This window comes from Anomaloglossus baeobatrachus, chromosome 3 (assembly GCF_048569485.1).
Source record: "Anomaloglossus baeobatrachus isolate aAnoBae1 chromosome 3, aAnoBae1.hap1, whole genome shotgun sequence".
NCBI lineage: Eukaryota > Metazoa > Chordata > Amphibia > Anura > Aromobatidae > Anomaloglossus > Anomaloglossus baeobatrachus.
This window is the reverse complement of record NC_134355.1, coordinates 658,106,962-658,134,183: the sequence shown is the minus strand read 5'-3', so window position 1 is coordinate 658,134,183 and position 27,222 is coordinate 658,106,962. Positions and strand designations below refer to the sequence as shown.

The window sequence follows — 27,222 nt, the reverse complement described above, 5'->3', positions numbered from 1 at the left end:
TCCGTGAGCTTTTCCACATTTTTTCGTATTTTAACCACAAATTGAATTGTATTTTATTGGGATTTTATGTTATATACCAACACTAAGCAGCAAATATTTGTGAAGTGCAAAGGAAATTATACAGTGTTTGGTAAGAATTTTTAAAAAATATTAATTTGAAATTTGTGAGGTGCATTTATATTCAGTCCCCTTTAGTCTGATACCCCTAAATAAAATCCTACGTGACCAACTGCTTCCAGAAGTCACCTAATTAGTAAATTGAATCCACCTGTGTGTAATTTATCCTCAGTATAACTACAGCTGTTCTGTGAAGGTCTCAGAGGTTTGTGTGAGAACGTTCGGGATCAAAAAGCATCATAAAAACCAAGGAACACACCAGACAGGTCAGGGATAAAGTTGTGATGAAGAGAAAAGCAGGATTAGGTTATAAAAAAAAACTAGCCCAAGTTCTGAAAATTGCAGAGAGCACTGTTCAATCCATCATCCAAAAAAGGAAGGAGTATGGCACAACTGCAAATCTACCAAGACATGGCCGTCCACCAAAACGGACATACCAAGAAATATTCTTATTATTAATTATTATAGCGCCATTTATTCCATGGCGCTTTACATGTGAAAGGGGTATACAAAATAGGGAAAGGTACAATAATCTTAAAGAATACAAGGCACAGACAGGTACAGGAGGAGAGAGGTCCCTGCCCGCGAGGGCTCACAGTCTACGAGGGATAGGTGAGGATACAGTAGGTGAGGACAGAGCTGGTTGTACGGTGCCGTATCAGACTGAGGGTTACGGCAGGTTGTAGGCTTGTTGGAAGAGGTGGGTCTTCAGGTTCCTTTTGAAGCTTGTCAAGGTAGGCGAGAGTCTGATGTGTTGTGGCAGAGCATTCCAGAGTATAGGGGAGGCGAGAAATATTGGATGCGATGGTGGGAAGAGAAGATGAGGGAGGAGTAGAGAAGGAGGTCTTGCGAGAAGGAGAACACTAATTACAGAAGCAGCCAAGAGGCCCATGGTCACTCTGAAGGATCTGCAGAGATCACAGCTCAGGTGAGAGAATCTGTCCACAGGACAATGATTAGTCGTATACTTCACAAATCTGGCTTTTATGGAAGAGAGACAAGAAGAAAGACATTTTTGAAAGCCATAAGAAGTCCTGTTTGCAGTTTGCAAAAAGCCATGTAGAGGACACAGTGAGCATGTGGAAGAAGGTTCTCTCATCAGATGAGACCGAAGAAGAATGCTATTTGTGGTGGAAAATTGCACTGCACATTACCCTGAAAACACCATCCCCACTGTCACACATGGTGGTGGCAGCAACCTGCTGTGGGGATGCTTTTGTTTAGGAAGGACCTGGAAGCTGGTCAGAGTTGATTGGAAGATGGATGGTGCTAAATACAGGGCAATCCTGGCGGAAATCCTGTTAGAGGCTGCAAAAGATTTGAGACTGGGGCGTAGGTTCATCTTCCAGCAGGACAACGACCCTCAACATCCTGCCAGAGCTACAATGGAGGGTTTAAGATCCAGGAATATTCCTGTGAGTGATCCGCCCAGTCACAGTCCAGACCTAAATTGAATTGATAATCTGTGGCAAGACTTGAAAATTGCAGATCATAGACCCAATCTCTCCATAAATCTTTGTACAGTTTTCTTCTGGTGACTTTCTCTCCATTACTCCCCTGTTGCCAGCTATGATTCGAATAAATCATTCCCGACCCTCCACATCCTCTTCTCCATAGGGAGCTTGGTGACGATTTGTCCAAATCCAGAGTTATTATTGCACAAGTAATAGATGGGGGTATTCCATTAATAAGGATATGTATATACATTAATGTGTATATTCAACTTATTGGTCCTGCAGTTTATGGTTTATGGCCTCATTCACATGTCTGAATTTGTTCACAAATTTGTATAAATCTGTGTTCGTGAGCACTTCTCCTTTGCTGAGAAAATTTATCCACCTCACAGGTGTGTCATATCAAGATGCTGATTAGACAGCATTAGTATTGCACAGGTGCGCCTTTTCAGATCCTCAGAGAATTCTTTGCCATGAGGTGCCATGCTGAAACATGAGCGAGTGTCTTGCGATAGCATCAAATTTGCAAGAATATTTACAATAATGTGAGAGGTGTACTCAATTCTGTGACATACTGCATGTATATACGGTATGTGTGTATGTATATAGCACCCAAAAAAAAAGCACACACTGTGGACTTTCTTAGTCCATGCGGCTGCCAACATTTCGACTGATAAACACATTTTTTGAAGCCTTGAAAAACATTGACAGCCATATGGGCTAATAAAGTCCACACTGTGTGCTTATTTTTTGGGTGCTGCCTTCATTTTTTCTATTATTCACTGTCATTCATTTTTTTATTGTGCCGTTACTTCTTTTTCTAAAAAAAAATTATATGGCTATATTAGAAAAAAAAGAAAAGCACAATAAAAAAAATTGATGAAAGTGAAATATATATATATATATATATATATATATATGTGTGTACACACACACATACATACAGTGCCTTGCAAAAAACCTTTATTGAAAAACCATTAAAAAGTCCATTATGCCATGCTAGGAGGACGCGTTTCGGATCTTTGAATCTTGGATACTAAGGGAGCGGGCTGACTCCACATGGATCCCTGCATGGTGAAATGATGGTCTCCTCAAACAAAGAGGTGAGCTGGACACACCCTTGTATAGCTCCTTGCAAAAGTATTCGGCCCCCTTGAATCTTTTTGGGGTATATGTGTCGCCCTGGGCAAGCCAGGGGACACAGGTCACACACCACCACACCCCACATCCCAGGTAGGCACACCTAAGCTGAACCAAAAATCCTTGTTGCCTTCCTCCAGGAGTCTGTTGATGCACACCAGGGGGTGGGCCAGGCGGTTGGCTCCGCCCACCAAGGAGCTCACAGCTCTGGAGGCAGGAAGTTATCAGGCAGTCTAGTTAGGGAGGAGGAAGTGGAAGGAGTGAGGAGTAGCCCAGGCAGGGGCTAGAGTAAACAACTAAGAAGTGAAAGTGGAGGAAAGAAAAGGAGTAAAGGAGGAAAGCAAGAAGTGGTGACAGAGCAGAGAGTGTGCAAAGCCTGAGAGCCCAGCTGTGTGTAGGGCTAGAACAGCAAGGTCAGCGACGGCGGTGACTGTCCGGAGGGGGACCGTTTGGAAGTTCCTGGAAGGACCCCGTTGGCTGTGTGCCCGGTGGTCTGGAGCAGTGTTCCGAAAGACAGTCAGCACCAGGGCAGGGGCCTCTCGGACCCCGGCAAGGCTAGGAGTCGCCAAATTTGCCGAATCCGTCACTGAAGGGGACGTAGATTCCCCCAACAACCAAGTCCCGATTGAAGGCAACAGTCCAACCTGTACAACAGAGGCACCGCCACCGCCAGGGCAACAGTCTCTGAGGGCCAGCGCCTGCGGGCAAAGTGTAGTGCTCCTCCTGCCCAGCTTGAAGCCGGGGAGCGGGTTACCGGTGGGGACCCATCGCAACCATCCGTACATACAGGTGCAAGGAAGAGGGACATCACCGTCACCTACCGGGGAAGCAAAGCAGCCGTCTGTGGGACCGTCCTACCAGCCATTTGGTTTACCGTACAAACTGTGTCCAAGTCTCAGGCTGAGTGAGTACCATAGTGCCGCAAGGCACAGCGCTGCCCCCGCGTCCCTGCGCCCACCAGGCCCTGCACCTCACAAGCCATCACCGGGCCCCGGGATCACCAACCCCTACCCACGGAGGGGCAACACAACACCTGGCTGCTCCCCATCACCATCCCCGGGATCCCCGCATTGAGCAGCGGTGGTGCTACACATCACCACAACCGTGGGTGGCGTCACGGACATTATCCCAACACCCCAAACAACCCCCCTTTCACTCACGGGCGAGGAGTGCCGCTCGAGAAACCCCGGGATCCGGCCTACGGCTCGAGCCACCACTGAGCAGCTGCCGGACCCGAGCAGAAGGGGTGAGCGCGGTGTGCTGACACCCTCCTCCCCGCCCGCGACAACTTGGCGTCACGAACAGGATCTTACCGCTCTGCCATCAGGTAGAGGTGCGCCTTGTTACCGCCGGAGGTATCCGGCAGAAAAATTTCAGAAGCCGCCATCTTTGGCGCGAAAAGTTCCCGCTCGAGCGTCTTCTCGAGCAGTAGAGGCGCGAAGGCCAAAACCCCGCCCCGAGAGAGGAGGGGCCGGAAAGAGCTAAGGGGGACGGAAACAAGATGTCTGCGCCCGACGGAGCCGCTGGAGGTGCGGTGGTCGCAGCCGCAGCGGCACCCGCGGATGGGAATGGGCCTGCCCAGGTCCCGGCCGTACCGGCGGGAGGTGCCGCGGCCCCCGCGCTTGCTCAGGTCATGCCGTTTTCCTTGCCCTATGCGCCCGGAGCTGCCTGGCTGCAGCAGTATGACGGGAAACCGGATGCCTTACAGGCCTTCCGGAAAAAGCTTAACCCGTTGCTAGAGCTGTACCCCCTGACTGATAAGCAACGTGCAGCGATAGTGCTAGGCCAGTTAACCGGTGCGGCGGAGCAGGAAGCGGAGACCTGGGCCGAGGGGGACCGGCTCTCTGTAGCCACCATCTTCGAGAAGCTACAGACTGCCTTCGAGACCCGGACTGAAGCTGAGCTGAGGATGCAGTTTTACCAGTGCCGGCAACGAGCTGGGGATAGCATTCGGGACTATGCTCTACGTCTGCAGACCGCCCTCCGCACGCTGAAGCGGGTGAACTCTATTAATGAGACGGATAGCAACAAGATGTTAGTGGAGCAATTTGCGCAGGGGATGAGGTCCCCTGAGGATCGTAAACAACTCCGGATGTGGGCCCTGGAACACCCTGATGTGGACTTTGCTGTGTTAAAGGAGCGGGCTATCAAAGCACTACAGCCCCCAGCTGCTGAAGTTCTGGAACCCGTCCCGTGGCCCGTCGAGACAGCTCCCGTTGTGGCGGCCCCAGCCAAACCAACCTCCTTAATACCTGCAGCCTCGAGCAGCACAGTGGAAGAACTGGCAGCCCAGGTCCGTCGCCTGGACGGAGACCTTGCCAAGATCCTTGCTGCGCTACAACCTCTGACCAGATCTCAGCCTCCAGCACAGATACAGCTTGCTGACAGTCCCGAAGATGTTCCCTGGATGCAGCGGAGAAGCGCTAACAACCCGCGGAGCAGACCTCCAATCTGCTACAAGTGCCGTAAGCCGGGCCATTATTACCGACAGTGCCCGTTAAACGAGCAACCCCTGGGGCCCCGGGCCAATCCTCAGGAGTAGAACACCGTGGCCCCCCGGACTGGCGAGACCGATATGTCGGGGCCCGCCCCATCATCCCCGTGGCTGTGGACGGCATACCAGTGATGGCTCTCTTGGACACTGGATCACAGGTAACTACCATCCCGTACACGTTGTATCAGCGATATTGGGCCACAGACGAGCTGGCGCCTCCAGACAATAGTATAAATTTGATTGCCGCTAATGGACTTCCATTGACCCAGGTGGGGTATAAACAGGTGGCTATGACAGTGGGGCAAGCTGAACTGCAACACCAGGGTATGATTGTGATCATGAATGAACCGAGTGATCATAACCCGAAAATAGTGCTGGGAACCAATGTGATGGAACACTGCATGGCTGATGTGTTGAACCTATTGCAACAGCTAGCCGCCACGGCGGCGGGGAGCCGGCAGAGGGCTGTGCAGCGTGAGATCCGCGCCCTGATGTACCGCCAGCATGTAAGCTCAACCGGAGGGGAGATTGGTGGAGTGCGAGTGATGGATGTTGCTCCATTGACTGTGCCCCCTAGGAGTGAGATGATGATCTGGTGTAGGGCAGCAGTAGGGCCTCAGGGACGTGACTACCCTGCGATGATGGAGCCCATGCCTTCCGAGCACTGGCCCACTGTAGTAGCCGCCCGAGGGGTGGTAGATGTGAAGAAGGGGAGAGTGCCTGTGAGAGTGTTGAACTGTGGGGAGGAAGAAGTCAGGCTCCCCCGGTATGCCACCATTGCCAAGCTGCTCACCCTGGACCCTTACACTATCCAGGAAGCCAGTCCATCCACACTCCCACCTACCACCAGCACTTCACCACCCCAGGGGGACACCAAGGAGTGGCACCAACAGCTACATGTGGGCACTGATGATACCCCTACACATCACAGGGCAGGGGTACACAGGGTGGTGCAGGAGTACGAACAGGTTTTCAGTAAGCACCCCCTAGACTTTGGGCAGATCAAGGGGGTCCAACACCACATTCCCACGGGTGAACATCCCCCTATCAAAGAGAGGTATAGACCTATTCCCCCTGCACATTACCAGTGTGCCAAAGATATGTTAAAGAATATGAAGGAGGCAGGGGTTATTCGGGACAGTTGTAGTCCCTGGGCCGCTCCGTTGGTACTGGTCAAGAAGAAGGATGGTACCATGCGGATGTGTGTAGACTACCGGAAGATCAACCAGATAACCCATAAAGATGCCTATCCATTGCCTCGTATTGAAGAATCTTTGGCTGCACTAAGAACTGCAAACTACTTCTCGACCCTTGACCTCACCAGCGGATACTGGCAAGTGGCCGTGGCCCCAGAGGACCGGGAGAAGACCGCCTTCACCACCCCAATGGGGCTCTGCGAATTCAATAGCATGCCGTTTGGGTTGTGCAATGCCCCCGGGACCTTCCAACGGCTGATGGAGTGCTGTCTGGGACATTTAAACTTCGAGACCGTCCTGCTGTATTTGGATGATGTGATTGTTTATTCCCAGACATATGAAGCCCATCTGGAACACCTGGCCGAGGTGTTCGCGTCCCTTGCCAAGTACGGGATGAAGTTGAAGCCCTCAAAATGCCACCTGCTGAAACCCAGGGTGCAATATCTAGGGCACGTGGTGAGTGCGGATGGTGTCGCCCCCGACCCTGAGAAGATCACTGCCATCCAAAGCTGGCCGAGGCCCACTACAGTGAGAGAAGTAAGGCAGTTTCTGGGTCTGGTGGGGTACTATCAGCGCTTTATAAAGGGGTACACGAAGATGGCCGCCCCCATGCAAGATCTCCTCGTGGGACAGACCAAAGGTGGTAGACCCGTCGGAGCCCCATTGTCGTGGGAGGACAAGCATGAGGAGTCCTTTTGCCAGTTGAAGGCGGCCCTGACCGGAGAAGAGGTCTTGGCGTACCCTGACTACGAGCGCACATTCATCCTCCACACGGACGCCAGTAATGTGGGGCTAGGAGCGGTCCTCTCCCAGGTCCAGGATGGAAAGGAGAAGGTGATCGCCTACGCCAGCCGAAAACTCCGACCGACCGAAAGGAACCCTGAGAACTATAGCTCTTTCAAGCTCGAGCTACTGGCATTGGTGTGGGCTATCACGGAGCGGTTCCGTCACTATTTGGCGGCAGCAAAATTCACCGCATTCACGGACAACAATCCGCTGACTCACCTGAACACGGCCAAGTTGGGCGCGCTGGAGCAGCGGTGGGTAGCCCGGTTAGCCAACTATGATTTCACCATAAAGTACCGAGCTGGTCGTGTCAACATCAATGCAGATGCACTCTCCCGGATGCCCCATTTGTCAGAAGAGGGGTGCGAGGATGACGACCTCGAGGAGATTGAGTTGCCTGCGTTTCACCAGCCGCCTCCTGAGAGGGTACAAGTATGTCAGCAAAGGGTGGATCTGGACCCGCGGCCCAGTCAAGAGTGGCAGGACGCCCAGGACCAAGCGCCGGCTGTCCGCCTTGTCAAGACTCTGGTGGAACAAGGCGCCATGGGAATGGACCCTAGCGCTCCGGCCGAAGCCCAACGCTTGTGGAAAGAACGAAAACGGCTCTACCTACACCAAGGGAGGCTGTGCCGTGAGCTGATCAACCCAAAGACCCATGAGAAAATATGCCAGTTGACCGTTCCTCAAGCTGAGGTCGCTACTGTCCTGCGGGCATACCATGATGGTGCTGGCCACTTCGGGTGGAAAAAGCTGGAGATGCTGTTGAGGGAGCGGTTCTATTGGAGTGGGATGCGGGAATCGGTGGAAGCCTGGTGCCGAGAGTGCGGTCCTTGTACACTGAGGAGAAAGGACGAGACTAGCCAGAGGGCACCATTACATCCCATCGTTACCCATCAGCCGCTGGAACTGGTCGCCCTGGACCATGTCAAGCTCACCCCTAGCCGAAGTGGGTACACCTACGCATTGACCATGGTAGACCACTACTCAAGATTTATGGTGGTAGTCCCCGTTAAGGACCTAACTGGTCGAACCGCTGCTCGAGCGTTCCAGGCTTATTTCTGCCGACCCCATGGGTACCCCGAGAAGGTGCTGACAGACCAAGGTCCGGCTTTTGAAGCAGAAGTGTTTCACGAATTCGGCCAGTTGTACGGCTGCAAGAAGATCCGGACCACTCCGTACCACGCCCAAACCAACGGCATGTGCGAGAAAATGAATCACTTGGTCCTGGGGCTCCTCAAGACGCTGCCGCTGGAAGAACGGAACATGTGGCCGGAAAAGTTGCCCGACTTGGTCGACATGTACAATAATATCCCGTCCAGCTCGACGAAGTGCACCCCAGCGTATCTGATGAGGGCTCGGCCTGGCCGCCTGCCGGTGGATCTGGAGATGGGGTTGGAGGCCCCGGAAGCACTCCCTTCAACGGCAGAGTGGGAAAGTCGGAGGAGGGCACAGTACCGGCAAATCCAGGAGTATGTGGAGAAAAACCTCGGTCGAAGTCGAGAACAGCAAGAGCACCGGTTCAATCAGAAGGCGGCCGCAGGTCCTTTCCAGCCAGGAGATGTGGTGCTGAAACGGAAGAGAAAAGCCCACAAGCTGGATGATCAGTGGGAGCAGGTCCCTTACGTCATACAACCCACAGCCTGGGAAGATGGGAAGACCTACCAGATCAGTCGTGACCAAGGGGGCACCCTGGCCACAGTTTCCCGGGACCATCTAAAAAAATGCCCCCCAGCGTTGAAGGCAGAGGCTGAAGTACCGGTTCCTCCACCCGTGGAGAAGGCAGCAGAGGTAATCCACACTGTAATGGGTGACTTCCCAGCAAACTGGCCTACACAGAACGGCGCGGTGATACTTCCAGTGATACTGTTCCCACAACCCGTGGATGAAGAAGTAGTGGAAGCGGTTAACCGTGAGCCAGAACCAGTGCCAGTGCCCAGGGATGAACCTGTACCCAGCCCCCCTATACCTCCGCCTGCCCCACACTATAGCAGGGAGGAGGAACCGATTGTTCCCTCTACCCCACTGTCTAGCAACACTGACACCGGGCCCCGAAGGTCCACCCGTTCCAACCTAGGTAGACCCCCACTTAGGTACAGGGAGACCGTTCTATGAGTAAAAGGGGTCCGCAAATGTAAAAGAGTGTTGTGTGTCTGTTGAAAAAGTTTGAAAAGTTTGAAAGTTTGCCAAAGTTGAAAGATGATGAAAAATGATTATCCGAGTTTTCACCTGATTCACCGTGTGATTTGCAACCGGCTGGAGCCGGCACCGTTGTCCCCGTGGGGACCGTTTAAAGTTTAAAAATGCATGGGAACTAGCCATGGACAAGCCCGTGAACTCTGCAGGGCAACCACAAACGTTAGTGGCTTGTAAATATGTTGGGTACCGTTACCGTTTCCGCAATGCCGCCTCCGGAGAGGCAGGTTGGAGGGAGGGCCCTGAGCAGAGCAGGCCAGGGCCCAGCCACCAAAGGAACCGGTGGCTACCCTCTGGAGGGAAGGACAGATCCCGCTCGGGTACCGTGTGCTGGACTGTGGGTCAAGGGGTGCTGCCTGGGTTTTAGGGGCAGCATCAGGGCCAGGTTACTTGGGTGGGAGAGAGCGGAAACCGTGACCGTATACCGTTGAAACGTTAAAAGTAAATGTGCCTCCCGTCTTGGGAAGAAGTTATTTGAAAATGTTATGTTTGTTTAACCCTGTTATCCCCTTTTTCCGAAAAATAAAACCGGTGTAGGACGGCAGCCCGCGGACGGTCTGCGTTTTGCTAAGGGGGAATGTGTCGCCCTGGGCAAGCCAGGGGACACAGGTCACACACCACCACACCCCACATCCCAGGTAGGCACACCTAAGCTGAACCAAAAATCCTTGTTGCCTTCCTCCAGGAGTCTGTTGATGCACACCAGGGGGTGAGCCAGGCGGTTGGCTCCGCCCACCAAGGAGCTCACAGCTCTGGAGGCAGGAAGTTATCAGGCAGTCTAGTCAGGGAGGAGGAAGTGGAAGGAGTGAGGAGTAGCCCAGGCAGGGGCTAGAGTAAACAACTAAGAAGTGAAAGTGGAGGAAAGAAAAGGAGTAAAGGAGGAAAGCAAGAAGTGGTGACAGAGCAGAGAGTGTGCAAAGCCTGAGAGCCCAGCAGTGTGTAAGGCTAGAACAGCAAGGTCAGCGACGGCGGTGACTGTCCGGAGGGGGACCGTTTGGAAGTTCCTGGAAGGACCCCGTTGGCTGTGTGCCCGGTGGTCTGGAGCAGTGTTCCGAAAGACAGTCAGCACCAGGGCAGGGGCCTCTCGGACCCCGGCAAGGCTAGGAGTCGCCAAATTTGCCGAATCCGTCAGTGAAGGGGACGTAGATTCCCACAACAACCAAGTCCCGATTGAAGGCAACAGTCCAACCTGTACAACAGAGGCACCGCCACCGCCAGGGCACCAGCCTCTGAGGGCCAGCGCCTGCGGGCAAAGTGTAGTGCTCCTCCGGCCCAGCTTGAAGCCGGGGAGCGGGTTACCGGTGGGGACCCATCGCAACCATCCGTACATACAGGTGCAAGGAAGAGGGACATCACCGTCACCTACCAGGGAAGCAAAGCAGCCGTCTGTGGGACCGTCCTACCAGCCGTTTGGTTTACCGTACAAACTGTGTCCAAGTCTCAGGCTGAGTGAGTACCATAGTGCCGCAAGGCACAGCGCTGCCCCCGCGTCCCTGCGCCCACCAGGCCCTGCACCTCACAAGCCATCACCGGGCCCCGGGATCACCAACCCCTACCCACGGAGGGGCAACACAACACCTGGCTGCTCCCCATCACCATCCCCAGGATCCCCGCATTGAGCAGCGGTGGTGCTACACATCACCACAACCGTGGGTGGCGTCACGGACATTATCCCAACACCCCAAACAACCCCCCTTTCACTCACGGGCGAGGAGTGCCGCTCGAGAAACCCCGGGATCCGGCCTACGGCTCGAGCCACCACTGAGCAGCTGCCGGACCCGAGCAGAAGGGGTGAGCGCGGTGTGCTGACACCCTCCTCCCCGCCCGCGACATATATGCACCTCAAGAGACTGAAATTCTTGCCCATTCTTCCTTTGCAAGCAGCTGGAGCTGAGTGAGGTTGGATGGAGAGCGTTTGTGATCAGCAGTTTTCAGCTCTTTCCACAGATTCTCGATTGGATTCAGGTCTGGACTGTGACTTGGCCATTCTAACACCTGGATACCTTTATTTGTGAACCATTTGATTGTAGATTTTGCTTTATGTTTTGGATCATTGTCTCGGCAGCATCATGGTTTGGACCTGCTTTTCTTCAGCAGGGACAGGGAAGATGGTTAAAATTGATGGGAAGATAGATGGAGCCACATACGGGACCATTCTTGAAGAAAACCTGTTGGAGTCTGCAAAAGACCTGAGACTGGGACGGAGATTTGTCTTCCAACAAGACAATGATCCAAAACATAAAGCAAAATCTACAATGGAATGGTTCACAAATAAACGTATCCAGGTGTTAGAATGGCCAAGTCACAGTCCAGACCTGAACCCAATCGAGAATCTGTGGAAAGAGCTGAAAACTGCTGTTCACAAACGCTCGCCATCCAACCTCACTCAGCTCCAGCTGTTTACAAAGGAAGAATGGGCAAGAATTTCAGTCTCTCGATGTGCAAAACTGATAGACACATATCCCAAGCGACTGCAGCTGTAATCGCAGCAAAAGGTGGCGCTACAAAGTATTAACTTAAAGGGGATGAATAATATTGCACGCCCCAATTTTCAGTTTTTTATTTTTTACAAAAATTTAAAATAAGCAATAAATTTCGTTCAACTTCACAATTGTGTCCCACTTGTTGTTGATTCTTCACCAGAAAATGTACATTTTTTTTATCTTTATGCTTGAAGCCTGAAATGTGGGAAAAGTTCAATGGAGCTGAATACTTTCGCAAAGCAATATTTTATATATATATATATATATATATATATATATATATATATATACACACACACATATTTTTATATATATATATATATATATATATATATATATACACACACACACACACACAGTATGTACAGTAAAGTTTGGACACACCTTCTCATTGAAAGAGTTTTCTTTATTTTCATGACTCTAAAAATTGTAGATGCACATTGAACACATCAAAACTATGAATGAAAACATGTGGAATGAAATACTTAAAAATGAGTGTGAAGCAACTGAAAATATGTCTTATATTCTAGGTTCTTCAAAGTAGCCACCTTTTGCTTTGATTACTGCTTTGCACACTCTTGGCATTCTCTTGATGAGCTTCAAGAGGTAGTCACCGGAAATGGTTTTCCAACAGTCTTGAAGGAGTTCCCAGAGATGCTTAGCACTTGTTGGCCCTTCTGCCTTCACTCTGCAGTCCAGTTCACCCCAAACCATCCCAATTGGGTTCAGGTCTGGTGACTGTGGAGGCCATGTCATCTGGCGTAGCACCCCATCACTCTCCTTCTTAGTCAAATAGCCCTTACACAGCCTGGAGGTGTGTTTGGGGTCATTGTCCTGTTGAAAAATAAATTATGGTCCAACTAAACGCAAACCAGATGAAATAGCATGCCGCTGCAAGATGCTGTGGTAGGCATGCTGGTTCTGTATGCCTTCAATTTTGAATAAATCCCCAACAGTGTCACCAGCAAAGCACCCGCACACCATCACACCTCCTCCTCCATGCTTCACGGTGGGAACCAGCCATGTAGAGTCCATCCGTTCACTTTTTCTACAAAGACAGGGTGGTTGGATCCAAAGATCTCAAATTTGGACTCATCAGACCAAAGCACAGATTTCCACTGGTCTAATGTCTATTCCTTGTGTTCTTTAGCCCAAACACGTATCTTCTGCTTGTTGCCTGTCCTTAGCAGTGGTTTCCTAGCAGCTATTTTACCATGAAGGCCTGCTGCACAAAGTCTCCTCTTAACAGTTGTTCTGTACTGTATATATTTTATTTATTTTTTTACTTATTTATTTTAAAGCTTTTACTTTAGATTTATTGACTCTTAGGGTGTTTTGGGCATTTTTTTATTGCAAGAGTTTTCATTTTATCTGCATTAAAAAATACCAAAAGGCAGCCAATATGCCCAAAAGGAGTCTTTTTTTTATACTTTTGTGTGTGTAGATATATTTATTTATTTTTAAATCCCAGAATTAAACGGTTTTAATACAATTGTGTTAATGATAATAAATGAGATATTTTTTAAAATCAGTTTTATACTAAGCTATGACTCCCACCTCCAATTATAAAACTTAAGTAAAGACGTATTTCCCATGACTTCACCATAGTGATTTCATCTTTCGGACAGCGGTGACGAGAGCGGCTTTTTTGTCTTAGTGCACTACAATTACACGTGTTCCACACGGGATAGTGGCCAGTGTGTGGTGGAGTGGACATGTAACGCAGACCACAGCTGTCATCGGCCCTTTGGCGTCCACTCAAAATCCCATTGTGACTTCAGAGTACGGAAGAAGCAGGCAACGCGACATCCCAATATACTAGACAGCGCCATGAATGTCCCAATGTACGAGAAGCTAAATTCACACCATGTTATACAGCAAAGCTCATCTTGTCCGGCGAGGACGGACATGGAACCAGACGTGGCTCTTATTTCAGTGCCATCTGTCATTCCGCAGCTCAGCAGTTTTGTTCTTTTTTATATATTTTTTTTGTTCTTTTTTTATTTACATTTATACGGAGCCTTGATTATAATTTTTAGGTCTAAAAATGGCTTTATCGCAAACCTCTCATTTACTGGAATGACTGTGATCTCAAGTACCAGTCACTTAATGTTTAGCAGATGCAACCGGCTACGATTCTGCCGAGCTCCGGGGCGGAATTAAATTTAGAACAAAATAGTGTTTTGCTTTGTTTCTTTTGTTGTTTTTTTTATGTATCTTTTTCTTAATTCTCAAAGAAAAAAATAAAGACTTTATTTTCTCCGTATCTATAAACGGTTTTAGAGTTGTTAAGAAAGACTGAATTGTTCTCGTCGTGTGACCGCGCTTCATGTGTTTCTTTCTTTACTACTGTTGCCGTGACCTTTTTGTGCTCTTAGTCACTTCTTCACCACGGTTTGGTCAGTCCTTACTCATTACAATCCTGCCCACATTGTATTTCTAGGAACTGAGCAGTAAGTGTGTGGGCAGCAGCTCTGCCGTCATCGTGTTATTAGATGGAGCACTAAATTGGGGCTCTATTCAGGGCAGGTTTTTGAAGAATAGCTGTGACAATGTGCAATTCACTTAATTCTATGATTATGGTTATTTATAGCATTGGGTCCTCAGAGAGTCTGGGGAAAGTTCGCTGCAAAACAGCTTGTTTTCCACCGAAATGCTGAGTAATAAGCAGACACGGCTTCTGAGAGCTCAAAAAAGGTCGTCAACGTAACATATATAGAAAATCGATAACTATGAAAAAAATCCCTGCAAGTAAAATATATACAATAAAAATGTAACCATATGTGTGACAGAAAAAGATGGGAAGGTACTGTAGATGATAGATATGAATAGATGGATAGAATGATGGATGATGGATATATTGATGGATATATGGATAGATAGAGGGATAGATAGAGGGATAGAGGGATAGAGGGATGATGGATAGATTGATGGCTGATGGATCGATAATAGAGATAGATGGATCGAGAGATAGACAGAGAGATAGATGGAGAGATGGATAGATAGAGAGATGGATGGATAGATAGAGATGGATAGATGGATAGAGGGATAGAGAGATGGATAGAGGGATAGATAGAAGGATAGATAGAGGGATAGATCGATGGATAGATCAATGGATAGATGATAGATCGATAGAGGGACAGATCGATAGAGGGACAGATCGATAGAGGGACAGATCGATAGAGGGACAGATCGATAGAGGGACAGATCGATAGAGGGACAGATCGATAGAGGGACCGATCGATAGAGGGACCGATCGATAGAGGGACAGATCGATAGAGGGACAGATCGATAGAGGGACCGATCGATAGAGGGACCGATCGATAGAGGGACCGATCGATAGAGGGACAGATCGATAGAGGGACAGATCGATAGAGGGACAGATCGATAGAGGGACAGATCGATAGAGGGACCGATCGATAGAGGGACCGATCGATAGAGGGACCGATCGATAGAGGGACAGATCGATAAAGGGACAGATCGATAGAGGGACAGATCGATAGAGGGACAGATCGATAGAGGGACAAATCGATAGAGGGACAGATCGATAGAGGGACAGATCGATAGAGGGACAGATCGATAGAGGGACAGATCGATAGAGGGACAGATCGATAGAGGGACCGATCGATAGAGGGACCGATCGATAGAGGGACCGATCGATAGAGGGACCGATCGATAGAGGGACCGATCGATAGAGGGACCGATCGATAGAGGGACCGATCGATAGAGGGACCGATCGATAGAGGGACAGATCGATAGAGGGACAGATCGATAGAGGGACAGATCGATAGAGGGACAGATCGATAGAGGGACAGATCGATAGAGGGACAGATCGATAGAGGGACAGATCGATAGAGGGACAGATCGATAGAGGGACCGATCGATAGAGGGACCGATCGATAGAGGGACCGATCGATAGAGGGACCGATCGATAGAGGGACAGATCGATAGAGGGACAGATCGATAGAGGGACAGATCGATAGAGGGACAGATCGATAGAGGGACAGATCGATAGAGGGACAGATCGATAGAGGGACAGATCGATAGAGGGACAGATCGATAGAGGGACAGATAGATGGGTGGATGGATCAATGGATGATCAATGGATAGATGAATAGATAAGAGAGATACAGTAGATGGATAGATAGCTGGTAGATCAATAGATGGATATAGATGGATGGATAGAGGGATATATGGATGGATAGATGGATATATGCATCAATGATGTTCGATGGATAGATTAATAGAAAATAGAGATCGATATAAGATAATGACAGTAGTTATTACGCAGGTAGGATAATAGAAAAATGATGAATAGAGATAGACACAAAAAGGATATAAACATATACTGTATGAGCCAGCTAGATAAAGGCAGTAGATATTATATAGACAGATAAAAAAATTATATAAAATGTAATATATAATACTATAAATTACAATAAAATAAATAATACCCCCAGACTTATATTTATATGTAAATATTATATATTTAAATAATTAATATCTATTTAAATTATATTTAAATATTTATATTTAAATATATCAAAATCCAAAAAAAATAAAGTAAAATAAAATTTTAGCTTTATACATTATGTGTACCTCACAAATGACTTAATATACAAAAGTGAGTTGTGAAAACCCCTTTTAAAAGATGTTAGAACCTAGATAAACAGCTTTATATTTCATGTATACATTATCTTTAAAGAGGTCATCTGTAAAAATTGAAAAATTGCGGAGGAGGACAACGACCACAGAGACCAGCGACTAATTGCAGCAGTCGTGTGTCCGTATGGCACCCGATCGCTGCAGCAAAGACTACTGGAGCAGCCAAGTATGGGTTAAAAAGGTAATTTTTTTTTACATTTCTTAAAATTAGCACTTTTTTTTTTTTTTTTTTAAATACTTTGTCAAAATCCTTTAGGGGATTATTATATTTTTGACTTTAAAAAACACTTTAATTTTCCTTCTATGGAACAGAATATAATTCTCTTGGCGATTATGACTGAAGTAGAACTAAATATCTTATATAAATTTTGTTAACAATAAAATAATTTAATTTTTAAGTTAAAAAAAAAAAGTTTGTTTTTCGTTAAGAAAAAAAAAAGTAAAATCATTAAAAATCAAATGTTTCCCCTTTTTGCCCCACTTGGGACTAGAACCTGTGATGATGCCAGGTTGTGACAGTCTGACAGCCCGTGTAACACGATGTACATCCAGTTTGAGACATCCGGCATTCACATTCCATGTAAGTCTAGACTCCGAACTTGACAGCCTTGATACATGAAAATTAAGTTGTTGAGTATGGACAGAAGATTCACAGCCGGACTACACATCACAGTCCGTGCTTAGCCTGTATATGTCGGATGTATGAAACCAGCCTTACACGCTATCTCTGTCATCGGCACCCCATGGTCACATTGTGGTGTGCTGATGGGCTGTTGATAACGGGAGTTACCCTGCCATTACCAAGGTCCTTAGATGCAACAGTTAATATCAACACCTCAGCTCTCTTTGGTTCATGTTCAGTGAGGTACATGCCATGATACCAAACAGCACAGTGACTACTTTTCACCATGTAAATAGTCAGACTGACTGATGTTTGTCATGGAAACCCATCGGCACCCCATGGTCACACTGTTGTGTGCTGATGGGCTGCTGATAACGGGAGTTACCCTGCCACTATCAAGGTCCTTGGATGCAACAGTTAATATCGATACCTCAGCTCTCTTTGGTTCATGTTCAGTAAGGTATATGCCATGATACCAAACAGCACAGTGACTACTTTTCACTCTGTAAATAGTCAGACTCATTGATTACAAGTTTGTAGACACCTGTGATGCTAATTACAGGACATACCTTAGTTAAATATGTCCCTATGATCAAAATATTTTTCAATTTTATTTCTGGGGGTAACATCCTGTAACATTGACATTCAGGACTACTCATATTGATTTTGTATCTTAGCATTATGGACTCAATAATTTAATTTTTCCCTGTTTTCCTTGGGATTAAAGCATAGACTGCTGCTTTTTTAAGTGGACTTTTTAATGTATTTTTATTCTTTCAGTCTTGTAGGGTCATAACAGCATGGAGTGGGGGGCGTCACTCGTGTTATTTCCTAGGGTCAGGGAAGGACTTTTCTTCATAGGGACTACTAGCAGCAACTCTTTTCCTCTCCCTTGGAGGGACTTTAGGTGTACTTTTTGTTCCTTGTCTTAAAGGGGTTGTTTATTTGAAACAAGTTATCACCTGTCCTCAGGATAAATAACAACTTGCTGATGAGTAGGGGTCCCACCAATTGGAGAACTGTTATCCCTGTTACAAAAAGGAACAGGTTATTTATTTATTGTTACTGTATGATATAGACAAGCATAGTGTCTGTCATTGGAAGCCAATGTGGGGGTGCGTCTGACTGCAACCAATCACAGGCACCTTTGGGTGGGGAAAGCAGCGCATACTCAATGAAGGTAAATTATCTGCTCCGGAAGTGAATGCGCGACCTGGAAGCAGCGTACCGCTATGACAGATCCTCAGTAAGTACAGTGCGCGTGCTACTGTCCCTTCAACCAACATTTTTAAACTCCGGATTCTGATACCATAGACTTATATGGGGACCGGATTCCGGAGCGGAATCGGATTTTAAAAAAAGATAACAGGGTCCCCCTCGGTCTCGTTTTCTGCGATTCTGCTCATTACTAATCTTAAATCAATAGATCTTGGAATAATAATAATTTCCACAATTGGAAGTGCTTAAAAAAAATGTGTGTGTGCTGAGATAATCTTATATATCTGCCCTTGCTGTGTACTGTGTAATGGCCGTGTCTGACCAAACAAGGACATGGTCTGATCATACCACATCTCCTGGGCAGGGGAGGATGCAAAAAGTATACAGACATTACAGCAGGGGATAATAGTTGATTCTTTCTGTGAGGTAAAATAGTATACCATAGGATCACAGCTGATCCTTTTTGTGAGGTAACACATTTCCCTGCCCCTTTTAAAAAAAAAAATGAATTATTTGTGATCACGTGCTGTAATATCTGTATTCTCTTTTACGTCCTCCCCTGCCCAGGAGATGTGGTATGATCAAACCATGTCCCTGTACGGTCAGACACAACCATTACACAGTACACATCAGGAACACATATATAAGATTATCTCAGCACAGGGACATTTATTTTAAACACATCCAATTGTGGAACTTTTAGATCTATTCATTTAAATGAGCTTTGTTGGTGGAAAAAAAAAACAAAAAAAACCCCTTTATGTGTTCACTCGCCTCACCCTATTTGTTATTATGTTTGATGACCCAAGCATTTTTGTTTTTTTCTAGGGGTTTTTCTTAGTTCTCAATCAGTAAGTAATAAACATTATACTTCAAGGAAAAGTCTTATTGCATGTAAAATGAGTTTTGAAGCCTTTTGCTCTAGTTACTTGTCAGCCACTGCTCTTCTAAAGACAATACCAAGAACCAGGGATCATTCACTTCGAGTGGAAGAAAAGCGATTCTGGCAGCTAAATAGGAAAGGGTTCTTTACAGTTAGAGCAGCTAAATAGGAAAGGGTTCTTTACAATTAGAGCGGTCAGACTGTGGAATGCCGACCACAAGCGGTAGTAATGGCAGATACTATAACAGCTTTTATATCAGGGCTGGATGATTTCCTCAGTACACACAACATTGTTGGTTATAAATGACTAAAGGCTGCTTTACACCAGACAATCTATCGTGCGATAGATCGTCGGGGTCACGGTTTTTGTGACGCACATCCGGCATCGCTGGCGATGCCGGCCTGTGTGACACCTCCTAGCGACGCAGTATCGCTCACAAATCGTGAGTCGTGTACTGCTCGTTAGGTTCCATAATATCGTTTAATTTGGTTGATCATCGTTTCCGTGGTAGCACACGCCGCTCCGTGTGACACCACGGAGCCGGCTCTATGTGGAAGGAAGGAGGTGGGCGGGATGTTTACAACCTGCTCATCTCCGCCCCTCCGCTTCTATTGGCCGGCATCCGTGTGACGTCGCTGTGACGCCGAACGTCCCTCCCACTTCAGGAAGTGGACGTTCGCTGCCCACAGCGAGGTCGCATGAGAGGTAAGTATGTGTGACGGGGGTTACTGACTTTGTGCGACACGGGCAGCGATTTGCCCGTGACGCAGAAAGGACGGGGGCGGGTACGATCGATTGTGAAATCGCACAATCGATCGTACCATGTAAAGCAGGCTTTAGGGACAAAATGTAGAACTGGTGGAGGAAGGGTGAACTAGATGGACCTAGGGCTTTTTTCAACCTATGTAACCTACAATAGCATCAGTGCGGTAAACGCAGTACGACTTGGCGTTTCAGTCGTTGTTTTGTTGAAAATTCTTTGTCACATAACTCCCATGCAGAAGTTTCTACAAAAAAAAAATAAAAATAAAAAAAACAAAAAAAAAAACTTACAAAAACTGAGCTGTCGACTTTCACAGAATTCGGCATACTGCGCAGAGTCCATGTTCCGTGTTTGTTTTTCAGCTCTCTGTAAAGAAAAAACAGAAATTTCATTGCATTTAATATATAGATAGTCATCATTTTTTATTGTTCTGTAAATGTAATGGAAATCTCACAGGTGTGTGATGTGTGACAGTCGTGGGTTTTTTTTTTTTTTTCAGGCAATAGAAGGTCACAGTGTTTGGCTGCACAGAATAGTCCCTGACTTTCCATTGTTCCTGCTGTCCGTTTTCATTGGTATAGGTAGCTTTCCTGCTGGATTCATCTTTTCTTCTTTTGGACCCAGCAGGAGCTCACCTTCCCCCAAGCTGTTGATCATCAGCATTCTCTTGGTGTTTAAATACTACCTTCTTCCCTGGACTGGTGCTGGTGATATTATTCAGTTTATTCTAGCTTTGGTTGCAAGCAGGTGCCTTGCTCTCATCTGTAGTAGTGTTGCTGAAGCTTTGCTGAACTCCTGTGGATAAGTAGTTCATTCTTTGTCCCCCCCCCCGCCCCCCCGTGTGTCCTCCCTTCTGTCTTCCTTTAGTGTTCAGTGGGGTTGACGAAGAGCTCATCCCACCCATTCCCTATTTAGGGTCCATTACTAGGGATATACTAGGGATGAGCTGTTTTAACCCAGATAGCGGCATTTTGCCCAGACATGGAGGTTTTTTTACCCAGAGAGTGGCATTTCAGGTTAGGTTTCCGGTATACAGAGATTACCTTGCAGTCGGTTACCGGGCTCACATGCATTGGCCAATACATAAGCTAAACATCTCTTTTCAAATATTCATATAGCAGTAATGCAATGCCAGAGTTCACTTTTTCATTGTGAGCATTTTTAGTGTGCAGCTGTATATGCTTCATAGTTATAATGTGTTTTTTTTGCTAGCACTTGTTCACACCTATTGGATGTGCAGGTCAGTCTTTTTGTGTAATTGTAGGTATCCGGTTCAGCACATAGGTGCGGAACCTATTTAGGGTGGTGAGGGACCTCAAGGACCAGCAGTAGGTTTGGTCAGGGGTCTCCATCTCCCCTTCCCTAGATGCAGGGGTCTACTTCCCTTACCTTTCGCCACTTGCTTGGTACTTCCCCATACCAAGCGGGACAGGAAATATTTACAGGGTATCTACAGTTAACACATATAAAAAAAAAAAGTTTAAGTACTCAAGCGCCCAACAGATCAGTGGGGGTCCGGTCCTGAGACCCTCACCAATTGTTAAAAGTCTTGCCCGAACCTCAGAAGGTAAGAAAACAAATCATATGGATTTGGGCGCAGATTCTAAAACCGTAGTGTTGTCACTCCTATGTTCATGGTTACTTGGTCCCCCTGACGGTCTCGGTTCTCCAGCGAAACGTGACAACACATGTGACTGCTGCAGTGGCCACGCATTGACAACGCATCATTGCTGGTGCCAGAAAACAGTGATCAGCAGGGGACCAAGCAAACTTTGCCACGGTGTCACTAGACGATTGCTAAGACATATCTTTATTATATATATATATATATATATTAACAGAAAATGTGCAATAAATTCTGACTCTTCATGCAATGGTAAATCCCAAATCCATGTTGCAGGTCACTTTCCATGTAAAGGTCTGCAGCATTTGGATGAGATTTGTTAAAATCTCATCGACTTGCCTACGTCTGTATTCCCCTATAGAATTTTTAGAAAATCGGCTCCAGGAAAATAGGCGCAGGAAATCAAACTCTCCAGAGCTTCTCTTCTTAATGCAGTCAACGGAAACCGGAGAGGAAATAAAAGAAGGGAGAGAAAATAATAAGAGCGGAAAGAAAGAAGAGAGTAAAGGGCACTTTACACGCAGCGACATCGCTAGTGATGTCGCTGCCGATCGCACCCGCCCCCGTCGTTTGTGCGTCACGGGCAATTCGCTGCCCATGGTGCACAATATCATTAGTCCCCGTCACACATACTTACCTGCCTAGCGATGTCACTGTGTCCTGCGAACTGCCTCCTTTCTAAGTCGGCGGTTTGTGCGGCGTCACAGCGACGTCACACGGCAGCCGTCCAATAGAAGCGAAGGGGTGGAGAGAAGCCGAAAGAAAGTGACGCCCCCCTCGTTGCTAGGGGACGCAGGTACAGTGTTGTTCCTGGGGTGTCACACGTAGCGATGTGTGCTGCCTCAGGAACGACGAACAACCTGTGTCCAGAAACAGCAACGATATTTGGGATTAGAAAGACGTGTCAAAAATCAACGATTAGGTGAGTAATTTTGATCGTTATTGGTCGTTCGTACGTTTCACACGCACCATGATGTAGTTGCGTGTCAAGCCCCATTAAGGGTATGCGCACATGACGCTGCGATCCTGTCTGAGAAGGCCCTCAATTAAAGGGAACCGGTCACCACTTTTTTGGCGTATAAGTTGCGGCCACCACCACCGGGCTCTTATATACAGCATTCTAACATGCTGTATATAAGAGCTCAGGCCGCTGAGAGAACATAAAAAACACTTTATAATACTTACCCAACAGTCGCGCACTTGGCCATATGGGCGTCTCCGTTGTCCGGTGCCTCTTCTTTCGGCCATCTTCATCCTCTTTCTGAAGCCTGTGTGCATGACGCGTCTACGTCATACACACTCGCCGGTCCTGCGCAGGCACACTACAATACTTTGATCTGCCCTGCTTCAAAGCAGATCAAAGTGCGCCTGCTCAGGACCTGAATGTCGGCGAGTGTGTATGATGTCGGATGCATCATGCACCGCGGCTTCAGAAGATGGAGGACAAAGATGGCCGAAAGAGGCGGCGCCGGCACCGGACAACGGAGACGCCCATATGGCCCACTGCGCGACTCTTAGGTAAGTATTATAAAGTGTTTTTTATGTTTTCACAGCGGTCTGGGCTCTTATACACAGCATGTTAGAATGCTGTATATAAGAGCCCGGTGGTGGTGACCGCAGCTTATACGCCAAAAAAGTGGTGACAGGTTCCCTTTAAACTTAAATATAGTGAATATTTGCTATGCGATGTCAAAACGCTGTGAATATGTTCCATCTTTTTTAACTTTTCTTAACGTGAACAGGCTAAAAGAAGAGACCGTTCTGCTTGTGAAAACAACGAGAAAGAGAAGAAGCTGAAGAAGAAAAGATCACCAGCATATTCATGAACAGCATTGGCTTCAAAAACTGCGAGTGAACTGGTGTTTATCATACATCATGTACACATACCCCCAAAAAGAAGACAGCAGTAAAGTGGGAACATGAAGAGAAGCGTGAGGAGAAGAGAATGGGTCAGGGAAGGAGAAGAGAAGAAAATAGAGCAGAGGATGAGAGATGGGGAAAAAAAAAAAAGAGAGGGGAAAAGGAACGGAGAAGAGAGGAGAAAACGAGAGAAGAAAGAAAGAAGATAGGAGAAGGGAAGAAGATAGGAGAAGGGAAGAAGATAGGAGAAGGGAAGAAGATAGGAGAAGGGAAGAAGATAGGAGAAGGGCAGAAGATAGGAGAAGGGAAGAAGATAGGAGAAGGGAAGAAGATAGGAGAAGGGAAGACGATAGGAGAAGGGAAGAAGATAGAAGGGAAGAATATAGGAGAAGGGAAGAAGATAGGAGAAGGGAAGAAGATAGGAGAAGGGAAGACTATAGGAGAAGGGAAGAAGATAGGAGAAGGGAAGAAGATAGGAGAAGGGAAGACGATAGGAGAAGGGAAGAAGATAGGAGAAGGGAAGAAGATAGGAGAAGGGAAGAAGATAGGAGAAGGGAAGAAGATAGGAGAAGGGAAGAAGATAGGAGAAGGGAAGACGATAGGAGAAGGGAAGACGATAGGAGAAGGGAAGAATATAGGAGAAGGGAAGAAGATAGGAGAAGGGAAGAAGATAGGAGAAGGGAAGAAGATAGGAGAAGGGAAGAAGATAGGAGAAGGGAAGACGATAGGAGAAGGGAAGAAGATAGAAGGGAAGAATATAGGAGAAGGGAAGAAGATAGGAGAAGGGAAGAAGATAGGAGAAGGGAAGACTATAGGAGAAGGGAAGAAGATAGGAGAAGGGAAGAAGATAGGAGAAGGGAAGACGATAGGAGAAGGGAAGAAGATAGGAGAAGGGAAGAAGATAGGAGAAGGGAAGAAGATAGGAGAAGGGAAGAAGATAGGAGAAGGGAAGAAGATAGGAGAAGGGAAGACGATAGGAGAAGGGAAGAATATAGGAGAAGGGAAGAAGATAGGAGAAGGGAAGAAGATAGGAGAAGGGAAGAAGATAGGAGAAGGGAAGAAGATAGGAGAAGGGAAGAAGATAGGAGAAGGGAAGACGATAGGAGAAGGGAAGAAGATAGGAGAAGGGAAGAAGATAGGAGAAGGGAAGACTATAGGAGAAGGGAAGAAGATAGGAGAAGGGAAGAAGATAGGAGAAGGGAAGAAGATAGGAGAAGGGAAGAAGATAGGAGAAGGGTAGAAGATAGGAGAAGGGAAGAAGATAGGAGAAGGGAAGAAGATAGGAGAAGGGAAGACGATAGGAGAAGGGAAGAATATAGGAGAAGGGAAGAAGATAGGAGAAGGGAAGAAGATAGGAGAAGGGAAGAAGATAGGAGAAGGGAAGAAGATAGGAGAAGGGAAGAAGATAGGAGAAGGGAAGAAGATAGGAGAAGGGAAGACGATAGGAGAAGGGAAGAAGATAGGAGAAGGGAAGAATATAGGAGAAGGGAAGACTATAGGAGAAGGGAAGAAGATAGGAGAAGGGAAGAAGATAGGAGAAGGGAAGAAGATAGGAGAAGGGAAGAAGATAGGAGAAGGGTAGAAGATAGGAGAAGGGAAGAAGATAGGAGAAGGGAAGAAGATAGGAGAAGGGAAGAAGATAGGAGAAGGGAAGAAGATAGGAGAAGGGAAGACTATAGGAGAAGGGATTATTGGTAAGGAGATGGATGTTTGAACACCGCGCCAAAGACCACTGATGCAGGAGATGAATTTAACGTGACTTTATTCCATGTTCAGGTCTACGCGTTTCAGGAGCGTCCGCTCCCTTCCTCAGGACAATACAGGCACAAGCAACATCAAAAAAATGGATTTTGATGTTGCTTGTGCCTGTATTGTCCTGAGGAAGGGAGCGGACGCTCCTGAAACGCGTAGACCTGAACATGGAATAAAGTCACGTTAAATTCATCTCCTGCATCAGTGGTCTTTGGCGCGGTGTTCAAACATCCATCTCCTTACCAATAATCATTATCACAGGGATGACTGCTGCCGTTGACCCAGTATATATGCCTGCATAGTGGTTGTGACTTTCACAACTACACTTGGTGAGTAACCTCTGTGAATCATACCCTTTCTGTTTTGTGGGGTAAGACCCTATTGCGCTCTCTTTCCACAGTGTTTTTCATATAGGAGAAGGGAAGAAGATAGGAGAAGGGAAGAAGATAGGAGAAGGGAAGAAGATAGGAGAAGGGAAGAAGATAGGAGAAGGGAAGAAGATAGGAGAAGGGAAGAAGATAGGAGAAGGGAAGAAGATAGGAGAAGGGAAGAAGATAGGAGAAGGGAAGAAGATAGGAGAAGGGAAGAAGATGGGAGAAGATGAGATATGAGAAAGGAAAACAAGGGAAGAGAAAAAAAGGAGAGGAGAGATATAAAAAAACAGAAGAGATAAGGAAAGAAGAGAGCAGAGGAAAAAAGAGCAGTGTGAAAAGAGGACGGGGAAAAGAGCAAAACTGAGGAGCAGAAGAGTAGAGAAAAAAGTAGAAGAAAAGAAAGAACATAAGAACACAAAAAGAGGAGAGGAGGAGAGAGATCAGTCTAGGCATTGCAATCAGACATCGAATTGCTCAAACGTGTAAATCAGCCATTACTGTGTCCCCCTCCCCTCTGCACAGAGATAATGAAGTGTACAAAATGTCTGTCCTGTCTTATTCAGGCCTTCAGAAGTATATAGGAGAAGGGAAGAAGATGGGAGAAGGGAAGAAGATAGGAGAAGGGAAAAAGATGGGAGAAGGGAAGAAGATGGGAGAAGGGAAGAAGATAGGAGAAGGGAAGAAGATGGGAGAAGGGAAGAAGATGGGAGAAGGGAAGAATATAAGAGAAGGGAAGAAGATAGGCGAAGGGAAGAAGATAGGAGAAGGGAAGAAGATAGGAGAAGGGAAGAAGATAGGCGAAGGGAAGAAGATAGGAGAAGGGAAGAAGATAGGAGAAGGGAAGAAGATAGGAGAAGGGAAGAAGATAGGAGAAGGGAAGAAGATAGGAGAAGGGAAGAAGATAGGAGAAGGGAAAAAGATAGGAGAAGGGAAGAAGATAAGAGAAGGGAAGAAGATAGGAGAAGGGAAGACTATAGGAGAAGGGAAGAAAATGGGAGAAGGGAAGAAGATGGGAGAAGATGAGATATGAGAAAGGAAAACAAGGGAAGAGAAAAAAAGGAGAGGAGAGATATAAAAAAAACAGAAGAGATAAGGAAAGAAGAGATCAGAGGAGAAAAGAGCAGTGTGAAAAGAGGACGGGGAAGAGAGCAACACTGAGGAGCAGAAGAGTAGAGGAAAAAAGTAGAAGAAAAGAAAGAACATAAGAACACAAAAAGAGGAGAGGAGGAGAGAGTCTAGGCATTGCAATCAGACATCGAATTGCTCAAATGTGTAAATCAGCCATTACTGTGTCCCCCTCCCCTCTGCACAGAGATAATGAAGTGTACAAAATGTCTGTCCTGTCTTACTCAGGCCTTCAGAAGTATATAGGAGAAGGGAAGAAGATGGGAGAAGGGAAGACTATAGGAGAAGGGAAGAAGATGGGAGAAGGGAAGAAGATAGGAGAAGGGAAAAAGATAGGAGAAGGGAAGAAGATAGGAGAAGGGAAGAAGATAGGAGAAGGGAAGATGATAGGAGAAGGGAAGAAGATAGGAGAAGGGAAAAAGATAGGAGAAGGGAAGAAGATAGGAGAAGGGAAGAAGATAGGAGAAGGGAA

The 27,222-nt window shown here is 47.0% G+C and overlaps 1 protein-coding gene across 2 annotated transcripts in view; it reads right to left on the bottom strand.

The window, feature by feature from the left end:
* SUPT3H (SPT3 homolog, SAGA and STAGA complex component) overlaps nt 1-27,222 on the bottom strand; it is a 712,666-nt gene that overhangs the window by 173,523 nt on the left and 511,921 nt on the right. For both annotated transcript variants that reach the window (XM_075341184.1, XM_075341185.1), the window contains one exon: nt 20,306-20,381. In XM_075341184.1, the coding sequence (XP_075197299.1) occupies nt 20,306-20,381 (76 nt within the window). The remainder of the gene's footprint in view (nt 1-20,305; nt 20,382-27,222) is intronic.